Source organism: Filicampus tigris, chromosome 13 (assembly GCF_054856515.1).
Source record: "Filicampus tigris isolate MCC_2025a chromosome 13, RoL_Ftig_1.0, whole genome shotgun sequence".
Taxonomy (NCBI): domain Eukaryota; kingdom Metazoa; phylum Chordata; class Actinopteri; order Syngnathiformes; family Syngnathidae; genus Filicampus; species Filicampus tigris.
In genome coordinates this window covers 2,335,027-2,356,887 of record NC_141229.1, presented here as the reverse complement: position 1 = coordinate 2,356,887, position 21,861 = coordinate 2,335,027, and the positions used below count along the sequence as shown (strand labels likewise).

Sequence of the window (21,861 nt, the reverse complement as noted above, 5' to 3'; positions counted from 1 at the left end):
ATGTATGTACTGTAGAAGCTGGGGAAAACCACTTACATAAATGAAGTTTTGAAAAATAAATTGACAAATTCAAACAAAATAATGCCACAAAAATTTTAAAATTTGATTGGTAAATCAACAAAAAGTTGAAAAATCAAAACCCTGAATAAACTAATGAAGACAATTATACAGAAGCACCATCATACACAAATATTTAAAAAAAAAATAAAAAAAAGGAAAGAAAAAGAAAGACCAAAATCTGCACATTTAAGGTTGAAGTAACTTTATTGAAGGGGGAAAACTAAAAACAGCTGCGAGTTGATCAACCGCCAGCTTGGCATTATACATACTTGTGGGGGTGGGGGGGGGCTACAAGAAGACAGTTCAAGTGTGGGGCGCAAGCCATAAATTTATCTAGTGGCTTCTAGAATTCGGATAGAGAGTGGGGGAGAAAAAACAAAACAAAAAAGTAAAACAAATGCCTCGGAGGGTGAACCAAATTTGTATGTGTGTTGATATAGTAGCCTACCATTTTTTTAATTAACATGCATAAAATACAACATTGAGGTACTTAATATTTTGTCTCTGGACAGCAGTGCCTTTTCTGTACACGCTTGTTTCCGCGGCTAACCGCTTCCTATGCTAACAGGGCGACGGAAGCCAGTTATTTTTTTTTTTTTGCCAAATTAACATACGTAGTTAATGAACCCGCTTCTGTGTGTGTGTGAGAGAGAGATGGTTAATTGTGCATGCTCAAACAAGGTGTGCGTTTGAAACTATTACGAGGAAAAATATAAATAAAAAAATTCCTGGAAAAATCTGTCGCCGCGCGTCCTGAGAGAAAAACACTATCTTCTGATTAGCGCACGGGTGAGAAAAACAAATAAAAGGAGGAGGTGTAAAATGCTCTGGATTAAACAACAACAAAAAAAAAAATATATATATATATAAGTGAAAAAAAAGAACTTTTTTTTTTTCAGTCTGAACAAAGAAATGCATTCCCCCCCAGCCACCAGACCATTTTGTCTCCATCACATTGCATATTTTTGTGTCCATTCTTTCGCCATTTTGGTGTACCTGCAAGGAGAAGAATTTTCGTTAAGCGGTGCGAGCATCCAGTCAAGGCCTACTTTCATTTTAAACAAGCACTTTGCTGATGCATGTTCGCCAAAACAAAGCAGAGAGGTTGATGACTATGCCAACATGCGCAACTTGAAACTTTCAATTTTCCATATACAAATTTTTGTAAAAAAATAATTCACTAAATTTGTTCAAGACAACCATAAAGGAAAAAAAGCAGCACTTCATTGTATACAAACAGAATAACGAAATGAACTGGTTTTAAAATAAAAAATGAAACCCATCTATTATGTAGTCTGTGTTGGATGTGTGCCTAAAAGGGGCGTGGCCTAGTGAGAATCCCTCTGTGTGTGAGCGTCTGTGTACAAGCTGTGGCCTACAGCAGGTCCTTTTAAGAGCGTTCTCATTTTGTATTTGTGTGTTTAACTCTCCGAATGATGAAAGGGCATCGCCAACGGTGGCTCACCTTGCCCACGTGCCAGGGCATAACTGTTCCATTACCGATACATGAAACGGACACTCGGGACACTGAATTCAAACAATTAAAAAAATATATTATTCTTAAAAGATTTAACAAGGGATGGTTGCCAAGTCGATCGGTTATTATATGAAGATTTGATCAAGTTTATTACATTTATTAACCCAATGTGAGTTCTGATGTTGAGCATTTTGAGAGGTACTTTCATCACTCATTTCAGAAACTGAAATCCAAATGTGATACAGATTCATTAGATAGTGGAATTTCAGGCGTCGATTACGGCTTACAATGAAAAGCCAAAATTTGGTGTCTCACGAAATTAGGCAAATTATAAAAAAAAGGCTCTTCTAAACATACATGTCAATTCTATTCTGACTCCAGATGCACTGTCACTTTGTATACAGTCCATCTGGACGCTTCACTTTTTCTATTTTATGTAACGCCATTTCAAAATGGAATAAATTCATTTTCCCCCTTTACAAATTCTACACACAAGATGCCATAATGACATCAAAAAAAAAAAAAAAAGGGAATTGTTTGCAAATATTAAAAAGTAAAAACCCAAGAAATGACAAGTATTCACAGGCTTTGCCACGATGCTCAAACTAGAGTTGAGAAGAATTATTGCGTCATCTCTCAGCACTCCACCAATCAGGCCCGAGATGCCAGATGTCGAGTAAAAGGCTCATGGCAGTGTGGCGCCTGGTTTCTCAGATCACGAGAAGGAAATTTCTCTGGTCTGATGAGACAAAGATTGAACTCTTTGGCGAGAACTGCTGGCAGGCCCGAGCCAATGTGACCCCCCCCCCATCACCGGTACGATAAAATAGTTTAATTTCTGAAAAGTTTTTTTTTTTTTTAATTTGTAACTTTTATGATATTTGAGATTTGCCTGAAAATGACAGTTTGCAGGAAGAAAAAGTAAAATCAGTTTCTAGGTTGAAGCATTTTGACTGCTTTGTTTTAACGTATTTCTATTGTGCTTTAATGCAACCGTGCGGACCTGCTCAGCAAGCTCGGGGAGGTGGACGGGAACGTCAAAAAAAAAAAAACAACAGTAGGGTGTTGACACAGTACTTTTGAACTGAAAATTGACAGGCTGGCTTTACACTGCGGGCCCAAGGGCCCAACTCCGATTGAATGCCATAATGCATATTTTTTTCCCCATTGTACATACCTAATACAATAGCATTTCCATTCACTTAACACATGAAACAACCCACAGATGCCCGGTAACAGCACAAAAGCCAACACAAGTAAACAAAACTTAAAAACCACCCATATCCTAATTGCAGCCCCGTGAGCTGGGGGAGAAAAAAAAAAAAAAAAAAAAAAAAATCAAATAAAACAACCAGAATTGTGTCACTTGAACCTTTGAGTGTAAATCCAGCCTTCAAAAGATGTGCGTGTGTGAGATAACAGGAGCAAACAGATTAGTACCATCGGTCACATCGACAGTCAAATCCAATTCAACACCATCAGTAAAGCGGGGTACACGCATACCGATAATTGGACCCAAATGAACACATTTTATTAACCCTTACGATCAGTCAGCAACGGACTGATCGACAGGTCCTCTGAAAGATTATCCTGCGGCGGTGTGTGCGGTGCAAAGAGGGATTTGTCCTCTGAAAAACATAAGGACCAACAAGCAAATGTTTATTTTAGTATTTATAATCCTAAATCCTTATGTTACCATATCGTACCGGACAGTTTGCCGTCTATGTATTTGTATTTGCTTTTACCAGTCAAGCCAATGGCTTCTTCAGACGTATTCCTCTACTCTCAGTTTGGATGCTGCCTCTCACAGGTCAGTCTTGGTACTACAGCACATGTGTGGCGCGTTTTCACACAGAGGGCAGCACTTACAAAAATACATTTTAAAAAATACAAAGCTCTTCCGAGTATGATCATCACGGCCTACATCAAAACGTAGTCGCGTACTAGGCCCAAATGGTCCGAAAAAGCAGACCCAGTCTAAGCACATGATTCAGTTTCAACGTGAGCACCACGCTTCAATATAGGAACGTGCACAAATTATTCATGTCCACACATACGCACATACACATATAGTGATCATTTCGTGTACCCCCCAAGCATGTGCGGTGTCTCAAATTAAATAAAAAACTTCAAATGTTTACTTTGTGTATAATATTGGTCTAAAAACCCCCCAAAATAATGTGTGTACCCCGCTTTATTCACTTGACAACCAAACAATCAATCCCAGAGTGCCAGCCAAGATGCAGCCTCAACTTCTTACCCCCCCACTTTTTTTGGTTTTGTTTTAAAGCATGGCGTACTTGGCTGTCCACTCCTGAGCTAGCTTATTGTACCTGAGAGTGAAAGTTGACATATATTTCATTTTTGGGGGTGGTTTTGTACCGGGTTTTTTTTCCCCCCCTCCCCTTGCTTTACTTACTTGATGTTATCTGTTTTGTAGATTCGTGCGATCTCTGGCACTAGCGGGTCGTCTGGGTTGGGGTCGCATAGCAGCGAGCAAATGGAGAGAAGAACTGCACCGAGAAAAGAAAAGAAAAATTTAAAAAAAATTTAAAAATAAAAACACGGGTGTGTCATTCGAGAAGAATCTTAATGACGCGTGATTTGGCAAGGAAATGAAATCAGCTTCCTGGTGAAGGAGCCAGCTGGGCAGGCACGACGTATTCAAGAACTGGTGAATGAGTCACCTTTCGAAATGGTAAGTGCTGGAGACCACTGTGATCTGAGAATGTCCAGACAGATGCTGCCATTACTGTTAATATTTGGGTGGTAGATTCTCGTCGTGAACGCAACCTGAAAGACAAAAAGGAGGGGGAAATACTGCACGGTCACCATCACATCAGCCAAGAACAAAAAGTGTTGATGCGCGGAATGTTTGGTGTGACTGCAAAAATGCCTTCCCGGGTGCCCGTGTTATGCCATCGCGCCTTCCGAAGCGCAGCTCATTGTAACTTATGCAAAACAAGCCAATACAGAGGCGCCTCTACGCTCAACGACGACCCAGGGCAAACCGCAGCAACAATTGTTCATTCAAAGCACGACAGTAAAGCCCCGTAAAAGTGTCGAGAAGGCCAATTACCAAATAAACCTTCCCAAATACCGTGTGCTGCTGTGCAAAGTATACATTTCAGTAATAAAGTGAAAGACCATTCACCATGTCGGCTAGCTGCAGCGCTAGTGCTAATTAGGATAAACCGATTATCGGCTCCGATATTCAGTGTTGTGACGAGTATCGACATCTGCCCTTTTTTTTTATCTGATGGCCGAAAATTATTTAAAACCGTAAACTTTTTTAAATTTTCATTTAAGATTATATAAGAGATTCCGCTGACCCTGGAACCTTTGAAGATATGCAAATCCGAAAAATTGTTCAATAAACAAGACATTCAACATTTTGATGCCAGTAGTTTCCGTTTTCGCTGAAAACGGTTATCGGCGACAAATATCGGCCTCTTCACTACCAATAATCGGCATAAAAAAAAAAACACATCGGTCTCTCTAGTGCCAATATCAGTGGATTAAATCGACCAACCAAGTAATCAATTTGGCCCTAATCACATATGTAACAGTTTTCTTTTATGATAGTCGGAACGATCATTTAAACTATTATATAACTTTGCTTTTTTAAACACTTTTATGAGACTACTTGTGGACATTGTAAAGATTTTATGATGCCAAAGTCTGACCCTGCAAATCACGCATTCCATTTCCACATTTTCAAGGGTGTATGTGCGCATGTTTTTTTTTTTGTTTTTTTTACGGGGGCCATTGTTTGTAAAGCAAATAAATGGGAATTAAGACGTTCTGCTTTAAATGCGGGTGTGCAAGGGCGCTTACCTTGGGTGGTTTGAAGGGATAGTCTGTTGGAAAATGAATAGTCAAGAAGAAAACGCCTCCCTGATATGGACTGTCACTCTTGAAGGGACACAAAAACAAAAATATAAAAAGACATTCCAAAAATCCTGGCCTCGCGCCCATAAACAGAAAATAAAGTTCAATTTAAACGGGCGGGGGGGTTAGGTAGGATAAAAAGGATCTGTACTTACAGGGCCCATGATTGTGGCTTGCCAGTGAAACACTAAAGAAAGGAAGAAGGGTTAGCTCTGTAGCTTACAAAGGGTCACAAGCTTGGAAATGTTATCATCAGTTGATGAAAACTTACTGTCATCACCCACTGGGCCAGCGGAGCACTGTGCTGGTGGGTCGCGAGCCAGATCGTGAAGCTCCTAACATGGGGAGGGGGAAAGAAGAAGAAGAAAAAAAAAGATTTAACTTTTGACACGGCATTAGGTACAGCCTAGCTTAATTTGTGTGTCTTATCGCATGTGCTTCATTAGTTGTATTGTACTTTATTTGTATGCCAGCTGGTAATGTTAGAAATGACTGATTTTTCCGCCGCACTTAATGGGGGACTGGTTTTACGTGTCTTTTTTTAAATAACGCGGCCAGTTCGGTTTCATTTTGTTTTATTGTGCAATGTGAAACATTCGCCTCTCTGGAATTAATACCAGGCGAGGAGTTTTAAATTGTAGTTTCGCTTTGCCTTGTTTCGCAAGGGGCTAAAGGAGGAAAAGGAGTTTTTCTATTATGATACAAAAAAAAAAGAAGTCATTTTTGCTTACTTTTTTTCCCTTCATCACCTGCCCATTTGTTAACTATTGTTTTCTGCCGAGCCCAATTAAAACAACTTGCCGAGAAACTCACCTAACTCACGTATTTTTGTTTTTCTTCTGTAACGCCCGAAAATGCCCAGCTACTTCTAAAGCGCCAAAGAGTTGTTAGTGACCAGCCGGTTTGACTGCAGCGTGAAGGAAGATTCGAGTAGAGCCCAACAGGCGGGCAAGGCTCATTGCCAGGTGGAAGTAAGAGAAAGCAGTAAACCTCCCAAAATGACGCAGAGAAAGAGCCGGATTGCTATTTGGCACCGTCAAAATAAACAGTTAGCTGCTCAAAGTAATGTACAGTCAGCACCGGACTAAAAGATGGGCTTTGCAACATAGTACCTGTCAGTAGTTTGGGGTCACTAAAAAATGTCCAATGAAAATAACATTAAATTAATCAGAAATACAGCTTTGGTGGTGATGTACATTGTGTGTGTTCAGGAAACAACCAAGTAAAAACGCTTTTCGGGTATTTATTTTTCTGTACTCTTTACGTAGAGATAACAGGCTTGAAATCTTACAAGACATTAACTATGCAACAAACTGGAATTACCAAAATGGCACATCACGCGCATCATTTTTTAAAAAAATTCATTGATGAATCGGTAAAAAAAAAATTCCAGTCCATTTTTTTAATTAATCAATGAATCGGTAAAAAAACAAAAACGATTTCCTTCCCTTCATTAGAAAAAATCACACCGTTTCAAATTGCCAAAACAGAAAATGCAGAAAAAAATTATGATTGAGTTAAATGGTTTGGGTCATCACATCCGAAAACAGGCAAAAAAGATCACTGGTTTCCAAAGCGAATGCAGATGTACGCAAACGTCAAATTCAACAGGGTCTGCTTTCAGGGAGGACTACAGAAATTAGAGTATTTACTATTGAGAGGCTGGAATTGGGAGGATGAGGACATTTTAAGTTAAAAGGGGGTCTCTGAACTTTGAACCGATTATCAAAACAGTTGTCGATTAATCAATTGTTGCCCTTTTACATTTTTTTTACCGTAAAGTACCAACACATGACTGGCAGTTCTCCTACATGGAAAGGTCTATGTCGGGCTGATTAAGTGGTCTTTTTGTATTTGAAAAAAAATAAGTATTAGTTCTATACAGGCGTTCAGTATTGACACCAATATTTAGCTAGGGAATGAAAAACGAGCTTTTGTTCAACTTTTCAGGTGAAGTTCAATCAGCATCTTCTACGATGATGTGTACCTGTAACCAAGTACTGGGTGAGTAATTTCGTCACCTCCGATTATGTAAACCAGTTAAAGCAAGATGAGACTAAAGCATCAAACATGTTATTTTTAGGCCTTCAGCTATTTCAAAGCAAGGAGGGTTGTAGTGGGGTGAGTGGGGTGAGGGGAGTCCCCCCCCCCCCCCCAACCTCCACACACACTGCCCCACCCGGCCTTCACGAGTAAACACATTTTAAGTAAATGTCAATCATTGTTATTCATATTTAAAAAATTCGACGTTTCGCTTTTAAAACGCCGGCCGGCCGGCCGAAGCGGCTGAGCCCGTAGTTGCATACCACAGACATGTTTCACCCACGACGCTTTTGACGTGAAATATGACTCATGATTTCTGGTTAAACGCCGCTTGTGCGTCAGTACAATTGATGTGTTGCAAAATCAGCTAAAACACTCTTGCGATACTACAGACACCACTCTAATATTTGCCATGATTCCAATCGAAGCGCGGACATGTGTGTTTATATAAGCCGTGTGCGGTGTCGGGGCCCTCCGGAGTCAGCTAGGCTGCTAACTCCAACTAGTATTCGTCCAAGCACCAATATTAAAAACATTTAAACCATGATGTTGACAAACACACGGTCAATGTGGAAAAAAACATGCGTGCTTTCTTTAAACGGTTAAAAGTGTTAGGAAAACGATCATGCTTCACGACGTAATCAAGATAAGCGAACAGAAGGGGGCTAACACTACTAGCCCGCTAGCCCAGGCTACCTAGCGGGCAGTTGGGGTGTCAATGTTACCTTGTTAATCCGTTTCAAAGCCATCCTTGTGCTGGGCTGCTGCGGCTGCTGTTGCTGCTGCTGGTGGTTGTCGATCCGAGCGATGAAGGCCGGCCGTGATATGCCAGGATGCTGGGGCCTCACTCCAAATGAACCGACGCAAGTGTCACACACAACACGACGCCCTGGGCCTTGTCGTTTCGAGCTAGCACACGGTTAGCCGACGAAGCTAAAAAAGGGAATTACGTATGCGCCGACGAGGGAAGGAAAAAAAAAAAGAAGCGAGAGAAGCGAAGCCGGGCGATTTTCAACCAGCTTATTTTCTTCTTAACCAGCGAAATGTCTCAGTAATCGTCCCCGTGAATTGAGTGTCGTCGTCGGGGTAGGGGTGGTAGGTAAGGGGGAGGGCGCGGATAAGTAACCCGGAGCACGAAGCTTCCCGTGTCGATTTGATGCCGTTAGCCAGCTAGCAGCTGTCTACATGCGAGCGAGCCTTTATGACGACAGGGAGGGGGCGGGGCGAGTGCACGACGTCGAAACACCACCAAGAGTGGCCCGGATGTTGGCACTACGCGCACGCGCACAAATCGTAAACGCTAAAACAAGAAGCTTTATTTGAGAAGCCTTTTTTTTATTTATTTTTTTTATTATTTTCAAATGTATTTATTTATTTCCATAGTGTATGGATAAGTTGAGTGCTGAGGAGGTGCAGACAGTCCACATGTTTACATATCATCGTTTCATGAAACATGAAAAGTTGAAGTGATAAAGTCACATATTTTTTTTGCATTATGGTTGTAATATGATTTATGACTTAGTAACTTATGTTTACGCCACACTTGTTTGGTAACATTTGTGAAGTTGTCACAGTGAACACTTAAAAGACTAAGATCAAGTGTTGAGTAAGTTAACAACTAATTGAAGTAGATAAATAAACTGCCTTTCATTTTAATTCATAGTTCATTTGCCTTTATTTTAGTGTAAGCATAACCCGTAAAACCAAAACACTTATGTATAATAAATATGGCATTATTGTAAGCAAATTAATGTATTAATTGTGTTCGTTAAAAACGGGAAAGAGGAACTTCCAAAGTGATCGCATATCAAATCGCAATCGGAATAACGAGAGGAAAAAAATTGTATTTAGATTATTTTTCAAAATCGTTCAGCCCCGAATAGAGACACACATACTTTATATCAAAATACTGTTATTTGAATAAAATCAATTCCAATTTTGTAAGTATAATTCATAATTGATTTAATTTTTTTTTTTTAAATAAATAAAGCCATCACTTAATACAAATGAATATGAAATGTAAATGTATAATTGTCTTATTTTAATAAAATAATTATTATTGTTGTGGCAATTATGCATTGTTATTTTGGTTCGCCTGTCTTTTAGGAACATAGCAACATGGATCGGTGTGGTTCTCGCCACACCTTGAGGGCGTCATAGAAACAATCCACATTTCAATTTGGAAAAAAATGGCCTAGAAGCTGTACTGTATTGTCAAACCAGATTCCATATTCAATACAGATTTGAATTCAACAAATGTCTTCACATGAACTTAAGGCCATTTTAATTTAATTTTGTATTTGTATATCAGCTTGGATCAAAAATGTGGGTTTATTTCTTATTAAAGCTTGGTTAAAAACAAAAAGCCACACCTTAATGACATCATGGAACGTGACTACAATCAAAACTATCCTATTGTTCAAAATAGTCATTTTGTCCTCCTCACCCCGCTTACTTTCAATCCAGAACATTCAAATTCAATTTAATATTAATTTTTGATTGAGGTGTATTTAAGACTAATTAATATATTTTTGTTTTTACCCACTTTGTTTTAAAGGACCAACATTCAATCCAGAATTGGTAGCATTTGCATTAGCAAAGAAATAAACAAATACAGTTGGAAAACCCTCACACATTGTTTACATTTGAGTTATTTTGAGAGAATCAAGTAAAATTAGGAAACTCCATTAGAAATACAAATAATACAAATAAGAGCTCTAACAACAACAACAACAACAAAAACAATATTGCCCTTGAGATGTCAAAATCAGATGTTAATTCCACACCATTGTGTCTTGATGCACAAATGCAGCTTTGTGTGTCTCGTGGTCCCCCCCCCCCAAAAAAAAAATCAGGTCACATTTGGTGAAAGTCTTCATCCTGCAAAATGTTCTTTTCAGTGACGAAAAGGCAAAATAAAGGAATAGAAAAATCAACTTTTTACTTCTCACATCAAAGAATGAGGCGGCAGGGCCGTCCAGCAATCTTTGAGGAAAAAGAGAGGAAAAAAAAGCACCTCATTCGTGTTTGTCTAATCATACGTTAGCATGTGATAGATTCTGGATAACAGGACTGTACCGTTTGTGAAAATTGAACAGTGGGAAAAAAACCCATCAAAAAACATCACCCTCATCCAGACCATCATTGGAATCGTCGTCTTCCCCCACAGAGTCGACATCTTCCTCCGGAGGGGCCCGGGCGTCGGGCTCCGGGGGGATCGAAGCGTCGGGTTCGGTGGCGCGGACGGTCGGCGGCCGGGCCGGGACCGTCTGGTGGCACATGGGGCACGTCCCCTGCACGTGGAGCCACTTGCTCAGGCAGTTGGCGTGGAACAGGTGTTCGCACGACGTGACCACGGCTGACGTCATCTCCTGTTAATGCGCATGCACAACATCACCTTCATTAATAGATAGAAATTCAAAAATGGAAGGAGAAAAGGACAAATACAGTCATTAAATAATGGAAGAAGAAAAGAAAGAAAAAGGCAAAAGTCCTTTTTTGAATGACTATAATGACTGAGGAAAAAAAAAAACGTGAGGAAAGTGACTGGAAATGGGCAAAAAAAAAAAATGGCTTTTACGTGCTGAGAGCAAATACAAACAACATTTTTGATTTTTTGTGTGCATTTTGCAAACAATCTGGAATTGGAACGTCTTAAAAACGCAAATGAACATTTTATCCTGACGCCAAGAACTGCAAAAACAGCAGCAAACATTACAGACTATGTGTGTACATGGAGAAAATGGCCACAAACAAGAGTAGTAAAATCCAACAAGGCCTGAGAGTTCAAACTCCTTTTTTTTTTTTTTTTTTTTTTTTTTAGGCACATATTTGTCCCCATTGAACCATCTGAACAGGTACCGACCATGAAGCAGATGGCGCAGACGTCGTTGTGCCGCCTGAGCCGCTCCGGCGTGGCCCGGGGCAGCGAGTTGATCTTCTTGACCGCCTCCAGCCGGAGCAGAAAGCTGCGCCAGCCCGACTGCGCCCGCAGCCACACGTTGCAGTACGAATGGACGACGATGATCGAGGCGCCCGTCCAGCTCCACTCGCCCAACAGCGACTCCCAGGCGCCGTACGCCACCACGCACAGCGCCACCGCAAACTCCAGCAGCCGGCTGACCGCGTTCACCCAGTAGATCACCTCGTCCAGGTTGTCCAGGGGCTCGCTGCGCAACAGCTCCACCATGAAGAGGGAGTAGATGAACAGCGTGCCCGTGACCTGTGTCGACCAGAGCGCGCGGCGTGCTTTGTGACGTACAAAATACGGGTGAGAACCACATCGGAGAGCGCAGGTGGCCTACGCAAAATATTGTGACGTGCGCCTCAAAAGTCAACAAATGCCTAAGCAATGGCCTCAAAGTGAGCCTCAAATGACCACTTGAAAACAAAGTGGCTTCAGGCGTGTTAGCGTTGCGAAGAGAAACTGGCGTTGGGGGAGGAATTTTTAAAAGCATTCCGTAGGGTGCTACTGAGAAAAAATGGCCAATTTCAACCACAATGGCTTTTGAGGCAAGGCTTCTTGGGACTTTTTTGTGGCTCTACTCATGATAGACACACGTACCAAATTTCATGCTGCTATCTGACACAGGCTTGGGGGCTGAATTTCCAAGCTTCTTTTCGAGGGCAGTGCTGAAGCCCAAAGGAGCACTTCAAACCAAAATGGCGGCTTTTCAGGCAAGCCTTTTTTTGTGGGTCTACTCATGATAGACAGGCTTTCCAAATTTCGTTTTGCCTTGTAGAACTAGCTTGGAGGGCTGAATTTTTTTGAAGCATTCCGGATGGTGCTATCGAGTCAAAATGTCTGTTTCAAACCAAAATGTCAGACTCCTTAGGTCTTTTCGAGCATTTGCACGTCTACGCGTGATACCAAATTTTAGGATGCTAAGCGACACTGGCTTTGGGGGCTGAAATTTGAAAAGCATTCCAGACAATGCCACCAAGGCAAAATGGCAGCTTTGACCCAAAATGGCCGACTTCCTGTGTCTTTTTAGGCAAGGCTTGTCAAATCTTCGGGGCCTACCTGAAGGGAGGTGAGCATGCATCCGGCCACCAAAATGAGGAGCCAGAAGTCCATATGGAAGAACTGCAAAATCTCATATGCCAAGAACACTGGCAAGACCAGTAGAAGAAGACACATGCTGAGCCCACGCAAGTGCTTCAACACGCTCCTGCAAGGGGGAAAAAAAACAAAAAACACACACACACGATGAATCCAGATTTTTTTTTCCCGCCAACCCAGTGGTGAGCTTTTATTTTCCGGACTCGGCTTTCTTGGTGTGATCGCCCAAACAAAAAATACAGCTTTGCCACCGTCTTGTGAGAGCTTGGCTGTCGAGGAAACTACGTTGAAGTGAGTTGCGGGCTTTCATTTGGACACAAGTAGTGCTTTGCCACCAACTTGTGGCATCTTGGTGTTGAGGCTCTCTGTGAGTTGCATCTCGCTAGCAAATTGAGTTGAATTAAAGAGTTAAATTGAGTTGAAAAGTTTCAACAGGCAAAAGGACTGTTTGGCAGTTATTGTGTGGCATCATAATTTTAACAAACAATGTTTAAGTGAGCTGAGGAGTTTCATTTCGACCTACCAACCAACATGTGGCATTTTGGTATCAGGGAACCATGTTCCGGAGTCTTATTTAGACAAACGTAGTGCTTTACCATCAACTTGGTGCCAAGGAACTATGTGGCAGTGAGTTGAGGAATGTGAGTTCGGCAAAAAAAAGTGCTTTGCTGCCATCTCGTGGGATCTTGGTGTCAAGGTATTAAGTTAAAGTGGGTTTAGGCGTTTCATTTCGACAAAAATAGTGATTTGTCGACTTCTCGTGGGATCTTGGTGTTAGGGAACTATGTTAATAGTGCGCTGAGGAGTTCAAAGCCAAAAAGTAAAGCTTTGGCGGCATTTGAGGTATCGTATTGTGTAAAGCAACTCGGCTGAAGTGAGCTGAGGAGTTACATTTGGACAGAAGTAGTGCTTTGGAGCCACCTTGTGGCATTTTGGTGTCAAACAACTAAGTGAAAGTGAGTTCCAGAGTTTCTTTTCCACAAAAACGCCATTTTGCCGCCCGTGTGTGACACCGTTGTGTCAAACAACTATTTTGAAGTGAGTTGAGGAGTTTCCCGGGGGACACGAGCGGCGCTGAAGCACCTGTTGCGCGAGGCGGCCGTGGCGAGGACGAGCGGGTGAGTGATGTCCAGCATGGCCTGCATTGTGGACGAGAGCACGATGAAGAGGATGATGCTGAGCAGGAAGGTCCGCTGCAGCGTGGCGGCGGCCAGCAGGCCCGTCTGCAGGGCGAGCAGCAGCAGCGTCACGCCCTCCGTCACCCCCCTGCCAAACAAATTGCAGCTTTTCTCACCGCCCGGCCGGCTTCATCTGTCTTGAAAGCCCAACCCCGTTTGAAACCCTGACCTAGTGGTGAACATTTGAATCCGGATGTTTTAAACCCTTAATCCGAAACTGGAACCCTGATTTGAACGCCTAACCCTTTCATACAAGTCGAATTTGAAACCCTAATCCTGTTTTCAATGCCAAATTTGAAACCTTGACCGTTTTTGTAATGTTCATTTATAAACCGAACCCTGCTTTGAAGCCATAATCTAAATTACTAACCCTTGTTTGAAACCCTCATTTGAAAGACTAACCATGTTTTAAAACTCCAATCTGAAATCCAAACACTGTTTTGAACCTGAATTTGAAACCGTAACTCTTGCTTGAAAGCTCAATTTAAAAACCAACCCTGATCCTTGTTTAAAACCCTCATTTGAAACGCTTACGTGTGAAACCCTCATTTAAAACCCCAACCCAGTTTTGGAAACCTAATTCCTCAACCCTTAACCAAGTGTGAAACCCTAATTTAAAACCCTAACCCAGGCTTGAAACCCTAACCATGTTTTAAAGCTCTAACCTGAAATCCAAACACCGTTTAGAAACTTGAATTTGAAACCCTAATCCTTGTTTGAGACCATAACCCTCAATTGGAAATCTCACCCTAATTTGAAACCCTAACCGTGGTTTGTAACCTTAATTTGAAACCCCAATCCTGTTTTAAAACCCCAATTTGAAATCATTCATAACCCTTGTTTACAGCCCCGAACTGAAACCTGAACCCTGTCTTGGAAATCCAATTGTCAAACCTTAATCATGTATTAAAATCCAAATCTTAGATACCTAAGAGCCCTGAAAGCCTTATCCTTGTTTAAAACCTTCTTTTGAAACCCTTAGCTGAGTTTGAAACCCTAATTTGCAAGCCTGACCCTAAGTGTACTACATTCTATTCATGGTTATGAGGCTGACGACGGCTTTGTAGAAAGCAAGCGGAAGCGGGCAAGGCGGCAGGTGTCGGCGTGGAGTGTCCGACCTGTGCATGACGTTGTGGTTGTGCAGGACGTCGTCGTAGCTGCCCAGGAACAACTTGCAGAGGTTGAGCAGGCCCAGCGCCAAGTAGGACACCACGAAAGTCAGACCCAACAGCGAGTACGGCGTGGCACAGCATTCGGAAACTCTGCGCACACGCACACTAAAGGCTTACAACTCAAATACTTAAGTACAAAATACTCAAGTACAAATACTTTGTCCCAGATATCTGTGCATTATTTACACCACCGCATTTTTGTTTACTTAACAAAATTTCGCATCGCGCCGTACTTTTTCAATTTCTATTCTTTTTTTTTTTCTTTTTTAACAGAAGTACCAGTGTTCAATCAGTACTTCTATGTTTTTTTTACACACGTATCTCTACTTCTACTTAAGTGCAGCGTGTCAGTCCAGTGACTTAGTTACTTTGTTGACATGTTGTGGCGTTGTGTCAAGGAACAATGTTGAAGTAAGTTGAGTTTCAAAAGTAAAGCTTTGCACCACCTTGGGTTGGGGAACAATGGTAAAAAGAACTTTCATTTAGACAAAAGTACTGCTTTGCCGCCATTTTAGTGTCAAGGAGCTATGCTGAAAATGAGTGGAGGAGTTTGTTTTGGACAAAAGTAGTGCTTTTCCACCATCTTGTGACATCTTGGTTTCAAGGAACTATTGCAAATGGATTGAGAAGCTACATTTAGCCCAAAACATTAGCTTTAGCATTAGCATCATGTGGCATTTTGGTGTCAAGGTGTCGTCGCTGTCCTGTGAAAAACACTTATGTCCTTCTTTTTCATTTTTAAATATTTTTACGTAAATGGGTCATTACAGTTGCATTACAGACAACGCATCAACGTGAACATTTTTTTAAAAAATGCCAAAATTGGACATGCATGATTTTCACAGGACAGCGACGATATGCTGAAGTGAGTTGAGAGCTTCATTTAGACAAAAGCAGTGCTTTGTTGCCACCTTACAGCATCTTGGTACCAAGGAACTTTGTTGAAATAAGTTGAGGAATTTCATCCGGACAAAAATAACACTTTGCCACCAACTTGCGTTATCTTGACCGGGCGTCAAGTACTGGCGACTTTTCAGTCTTAGCGGCAGGGCTGGGTGCAAATCCCAATTGAGTCTCCATCTCGCACGCACGCGCCGTGAGCGCTTCCCCACCCGGTGAGCAGGAAGAAGAGGAGGCCCTGACGGGCGGCGGGCGAGGCGGCAGGGGACATGACGCTGGAGCACAGGTAGACAGCGAAGAGGACCAGCCAGAAGACGCTAAAGAGAAGCGGCACGGCAAACTGAGTCCACAGCGAGAGAGCTGCAGCCAGCAGGCGCGACAGCGACATCACCTGTGCGGGATTTTAGTATCAGGTCAGATTTCAAAAGAACCCCAGAAAAGCTAGCAGTTTCTCAAGACACGCGCCCATATTTGGTCTCGACTTGTGAGCAAAAATTGGCTGGAAAATGTAGTGAACAATTGGTCAAAAAAAAAAAAAAAAAAAAGAGCCTCTGTGCTAGCAACCCTATTTGCTACATCGTTTGTGTTCAAGTTGTTAAAGCGGAAATCAACCCAAACTCTTATTCCACAAATGCAATATTTATCAGAATGACTTGTTTCAACTTGGGCTTGCATAGAACATATTCTTGAATAAAAATATGTTTGGGTTGACTTCCCTTTAACTATTGCGATGCTAGTTCCGTTAGCCTGTCTAAGGCGTTCTGCATTGTTTGGTAGCATTAAGCTAGCGGACTTTTGTAAGGCAAAGTTATGTGTCGCTCAGTTAAAAACTCACAAGTCGGGTCACCCGTGAGTGGCGTTACGACGAGGGTTGGCGCACCTCCATCTTGAGTGACAACACCGCCTTGGTGATGCGGTAGAGCGCCGAGAGCAGGAAGAGGCCGCAGGCGACCTCGCTGAGCGTGGCGGCGAAGGCGTGCACGGCGGGCAGCAGAGATGCGGGGGCGCCGCCCAGGCGGGCCAGCAGGGGGAGCGCGGGGGCCCAGAAGAGCCACACTTTGCGCGTCTTCATCAGGAACGCCATCAGCGCGCTCACCAGGAGTTGACCTGAACACACACACAGATGGCTCACTAGATGGCGCTGTCTTGCAAGGGAATGTCCGTTCACTGCCACAACACGGCTTGGAGCCCTAATTCGAAACCTCAACCTTAGTTTGAAAACCAAACTCATTCTTGAAACCCAAACCCAGGCTTGAAACCAAATCGAAATCCTAATGTGACACACTAACACTGTTTTGTAACCCTCATTTAAAAGCTTTATCCAGGTTAAAACTCTCATTTGAAATCCTAACCTTATCTTGGAATCCTAACCATTGTTTGAAACCCTAATTTGAAATGCGAACGCTTGTTTGAAACCCTAAAACTTAGTTTGGAAACCCTAACCCTGGTTTGAAATGCTAATTTGAAATCCTAACGCCTTGAAACCCTACCCTAACTTGAAATATTAACCTATGTTTGAAACCCTAGCACCATCTTGAATCCCGACTTTAGAAGCCAAAGCCCTTGGCTGAAAACCATAATTTGAAACTCTAGCCTTAGTTTGAAACCCTAATCCTGTCTCAAATTGCCAATTTGAAGCCCTAATATGGTCTTGAAACCCGAATTAGAGACAATAACACTTTGAAATGCAAATTTGAAATCAACCCTCACCAGTCTTAAAAGCCAAATTTGAAAACCTCATATACAGTATGTCTGAAACCCTAACAGTGTCTTGAAATCCTAATTTGAAATCCTAACCATTTTTGAGCCCCTAATTTTCTAGTTAACATCAATTTGATACTTGAACCCAGGCTTGACTAGCTAAACATATCGCCAACACGCCGCGCGGCACAACACGTCGGTCACGTGATGCAATCCAGCGGGAGTATAAAGAACCCTTTAGTTACAATTACCTATTAGTGAGCCACGTGACATCATCGTCGTTTGATTCGGTAAATGTCAAAAGTGTTATGACGTAACAGTCCAGCAGATGGCAGTGTGTCGGGACTCACCCATCAGAGCCCCAACGAATCTGTTGAAGGCTTCGGCGTGGAGGTAGGGCGCCCCCTGGTGGCCCAACCGCAGCTCCTCCCTGATAAACTCCCTGGAAACCACAACAGGAAATGACAACACAACGGGGCGTGGCCAGCCCAGGAAAACAGCAACACAATTCATTCATTCATTCATCCAAAATTGGAACCCTAACCAGAAGTAGGAACCATAAATTTAAAACCGTAACTCAGACTTGAAACCCCAATCCTGTCTTAAAACTCTAATTTCTCTCATTTCAAGACGTCATTTCAAAGACTAACCCTGATTTGAAATCCCAAAAATGTGTCGAAACTCTCGTTTGAAAGGCCCGTTTTTGACGGTTGCTTGCACTGACTTTGCAATCTGGTGTCCCATAAAGAGCAGCATGGCGGCCAGCAAGTGCAGGTAGACGCTCACGATGTGTCTCAGTGGCAGCAGCAGAAAAAACAGCATCAGCAAGTGACCTAACGCACCCAAAAACAGACAATTGTTGGAGAAAAGTGTAAATTGTGTGACCAAAAAATTTTAGTACATTTGAAAAAAAAAATATAAAAATGTTGGCGAAAAAAAAAAGCAAAATTAGAACAAACGTATTGGTCAATAATACTAAATATTAGACAAACGATAGATGAGAACACATGAGAGAACAAATACTCACCAAGGTAGAACGGGTCATAGACGAACCACCGGTACTTGCTGAACATGTGTTCATTTTTTACCCTGAGGTGCTCCGTCAAAGTTACGACGTCATGCTTGTAGAGCAGGTCCAGCGCCAGGATGCAAGGCACCCTCAGGGCCACGTTGGCAAACTCTTCCAGTCGAGGCATGCCCACCCAAAACAAAATAATAAGCAAAAATAAAATAAAATAAAATAGACGATTTTGGGGGGGGGGGGGGGGAAGGGGGATTAGAGGGTCACATGGCCACCGTTTATCCTACGATCACCTGAAGCAGAAAGCAAAACAACAAGCTGTGTACTTGACCCTCAAAACAACACCAATACTTTTAAATGTAATGTAATGCTACTGTATGTATAAAAATACCACGGCGTTATTATAGTGTCAATTGAAAGTTACGAATGGTCAGTATGGGATGAAATACAACTTACGTTGCAGAGTAGACATCCTGCTCGTTGGCAAGCAAACAACAAAGCATTCACCATTTTCACAGCGAAGCAAACGTTAAGTTAGAACCGCACTGGAAGTAAAAGAGTTGATACAATTAAAAGTAAATACAGATAAGGACGAGGAATAGGACTTTTCAAGCAATACTATGATTCCGGGAGTTTGCGCGGCCACTTCCTGTAAACGTATTGCGGAACAAGCCAATCACATTGCGGGAAACTCGGAATATGAAATAAAATCTTTAAAATGAATATAAATATTTATGACAAAGCAAATCCGACGTTACAGCGAACCGTGAAACAATAACAAAAAAATGGTATAAAATTAAAAACATAAGAGACACGCGAGATCGAGGTAATATTATGTAAACGTCACAGCGGAATGATCCAATCAGATTGAGGGATATTTGGGCTCGATATACTGTACTTACATATTACACACAAACAATATGTAAAAATATATTCGTAAAAAAAATCAAAATATGCACAAAAAAAATACAAATATTACTTAATTTAACTTTATTTACAGAGCACTCTAAAAACAACCATTGCTGCATACAAATTCAGATCACACATACAAAAACAAAGACAGTCCAAACAATCAATTCATCACATCAAAAAAGTAAACACCATAACACAGTAAACCAATGTCGATCGAGTCTAACGTTGAGTCAAAAACCAAAGAATGAAAATTGTGTTTTAAGACGAGTTTTAAAAATGAACAGAAGTGGGGCTTGCCTAACATTTAGCGGGAAGTCATTCCACCGGCAACAGAAAAGTCTCGACCCCCTCTGAGGCTCCACTTTGTCCTCTGTACCGTCAGTAGCGTCTGATCCGCTGCCCTGACGCACCGGGCTGCTACGGTGCGTAGAGGTGGAAGAAGCTCAAAGAGGTCAGGTGGGGCGATCACATTTCAAGATTTAAAAACAAATCTTAAAATGAACTGTAAAATGTACAGGCAAGCCTGTGCAGAGAGGCCAGAATTGGAGTTTTGTGCTCCCTCTTACAAACGCCATCTAGGAGGCGAGCGGCAGTATTTTGGACCAACTGGAGACGCTGGAGTGAGCACCACCACCACTTTGCACACTAGCGGCACGACAGATTTGAAAATGAGATGGAAAAATACCCAAACAGAGGAAATGATTAAACACTGGGGAGAGTGAGTAAGAATGAACAATTGTCCGTAATGCTGATTTAGCTCTCGACTTTTTGGATCGTCAGCGCTGGCGTCCATGAAACACGTATGTTGTTGTGCGTGAGGCTTATCCAAGTGGTGGGTGGGTAGGATTTTTTTTCTTGCGGGAAGTGGGCTGAATTTCGGAGAAGCAAGCTACTCACAACACTGTAAGAAGAAGATGATGAAGAAGAGTGATCTCCGTTGGGTCCGTGGCCAGCGGGGCGTGTCCCATCTTCCAAAGAATTATCAGGCACAAACAAGCGTCTTGCGTCACTCGGACAAGAGCGGGAAAGTCGCCTAGACGTGGTACGTCGTCTTCCCACTATGAAACCTAACACTTCTACTAATCCTGTCTAATTTGAAACATTGGGCCATGTTTGAGAGCATTACCCTGTCTGAAACACTCTTGAAACCCTACCCGTTTTGTACTAACAACCTTAACCCAGGGTTGAACTGCTAATATGAGACCTTCAAATTTCCCTGAAACGCTATTTTGAAGCTAACCCTGTCTTGAAACATTACAAAGTGCAACGCTGCTTTAAAGCCCTACTTTTTACTACTACTACTCTACTCATTTGAAACCATATGTCTTGAAAACCCTACTTTGAACCCCTAATCCAGGCTTGAATTGCACATTTGAAACCCTAACCCTATCTTGAAAATCTCATTGGAAACCTTAACACTGGCTTGAAAGCCTAACTTTGACTTGAAACCGTAACCCACGTTTGAAACCTTAACAATGTCTGAAAACCTTACTGTTGAACCCTAACCCTGTTTTTAACGTTAATTTGCAACTTCTTCAACTTCCACTTTTAAACTTCTTTCAAACACTAATTTGATACCTGAACCCCTGTCTGGAAACCCTTCCTTTGAAACTTTAGTCCAACTTTGAAACCCTAATCCTGTCAGAAAATCTGTTTTGAAACCTGAACGTCCAGTCTTGAGACCTTAATTTTAAAACCCATCCCTGATTTGAGAGAAACTTCACTTCCATATCCTAACCTAGGCTTGAAACCCTAATTTGAAATCCTAACCCTGTCAAAAACTTGAATTTGAAACCCTTCAACTAGTTTGAAAGCCTAACTATTGTCTTGAAACTTCAAAACACAAACTTAAGATGGAAACCCTAATTTGAAACACCAACCCTGGTCTGAAACACTGATTTGAAACTCTAATTAGAAACCTTAAAACTGGTTTGAAGTCCTACTTTGATAATTGGGGTCCGGACTTGAACTGCTAATTTGAAAATGTAACCCCGTCTTGAAACCCTAATTCCGCACTTTGACACTGGCTTGAAATCATACTTTAAAACCGAAACCCTAACTTGGTATAGAAACCCGAATCCTGTCAGAAAACTCTGATTTGAAACTCTTAATTAGAAACCCTACTTTGACACCTTAACCCCGCCTTGAAACTGTGACCATACTTTTGAAAGTGTGATCCAAAATTAAATTGCGAATTTGAAACTGTAATTTGAGTTTCTAAACCCAAACCAGTCTAGAAACACTTATTTGAAACCTTTCAACCTGTCTTGGAACGCTACTTTGAAACCCTAACCCAGTCTTAAACTCAGATTTGAACCCCTACTTTGATGCCTTAACCCTGTCTTGAAACCCTACTTTTGAAAGTGTAACAAACTAATTTGAAACATGCACCCTTTGAAAGTCTGCCATGACGATTGTTCCACTTTTGGGACGTTGGACTTGAG

At 41.8% G+C, this 21,861-nt stretch overlaps 2 protein-coding genes across 4 annotated transcripts; both read right to left on the bottom strand.

Annotated features, from left to right (window-relative positions):
* Positions 1-245: 245 nt before the first annotated feature.
* Positions 246-8,678, bottom strand: LOC147137120 (ubiquitin-conjugating enzyme E2 D3-like). Its single transcript, XM_086048989.1, has 7 exons — positions 8,197-8,678; positions 5,700-5,763; positions 5,584-5,615; positions 5,375-5,452; positions 4,225-4,330; positions 3,957-4,050; positions 246-1,056 (listed from the first exon to the last, which is right to left on the bottom strand). Exons 1-7 carry the CDS (start codon positions 8,218-8,220, stop codon positions 1,011-1,013), a joined length of 444 nt encoding a protein of 147 aa, XP_085905115.1. The 5' UTR covers positions 8,221-8,678; the 3' UTR covers positions 246-1,010.
* Positions 8,679-9,738: 1,060 nt separating this feature from the next.
* Positions 9,739-19,168, bottom strand: LOC147137119 (RING finger protein 145). 3 transcript variants are annotated; one of them, XM_086048986.1, is made up of 11 exons: positions 18,962-19,168; positions 18,512-18,798; positions 18,209-18,317; positions 17,835-17,926; positions 16,664-16,890; positions 15,996-16,174; positions 14,830-14,973; positions 13,617-13,799; positions 12,495-12,642; positions 11,337-11,693; positions 9,739-10,842 (listed from the first exon to the last, which is right to left on the bottom strand). In XM_086048986.1, exons 2-11 carry the CDS (start codon positions 18,678-18,680, stop codon positions 10,585-10,587), a joined length of 1,866 nt encoding a protein of 621 aa, XP_085905112.1. In that variant the 5' UTR covers positions 18,681-18,798; positions 18,962-19,168; the 3' UTR covers positions 9,739-10,584. The 3 variants fall into 3 exon arrangements, with proteins under 3 accessions (XP_085905112.1, XP_085905114.1, XP_085905113.1); XM_086048988.1 differs by having other exon boundaries at positions 11,337-11,640; XM_086048987.1 differs by having other exon boundaries at positions 18,512-18,664.
* Positions 19,169-21,861: the final 2,693 nt, after the last annotated feature.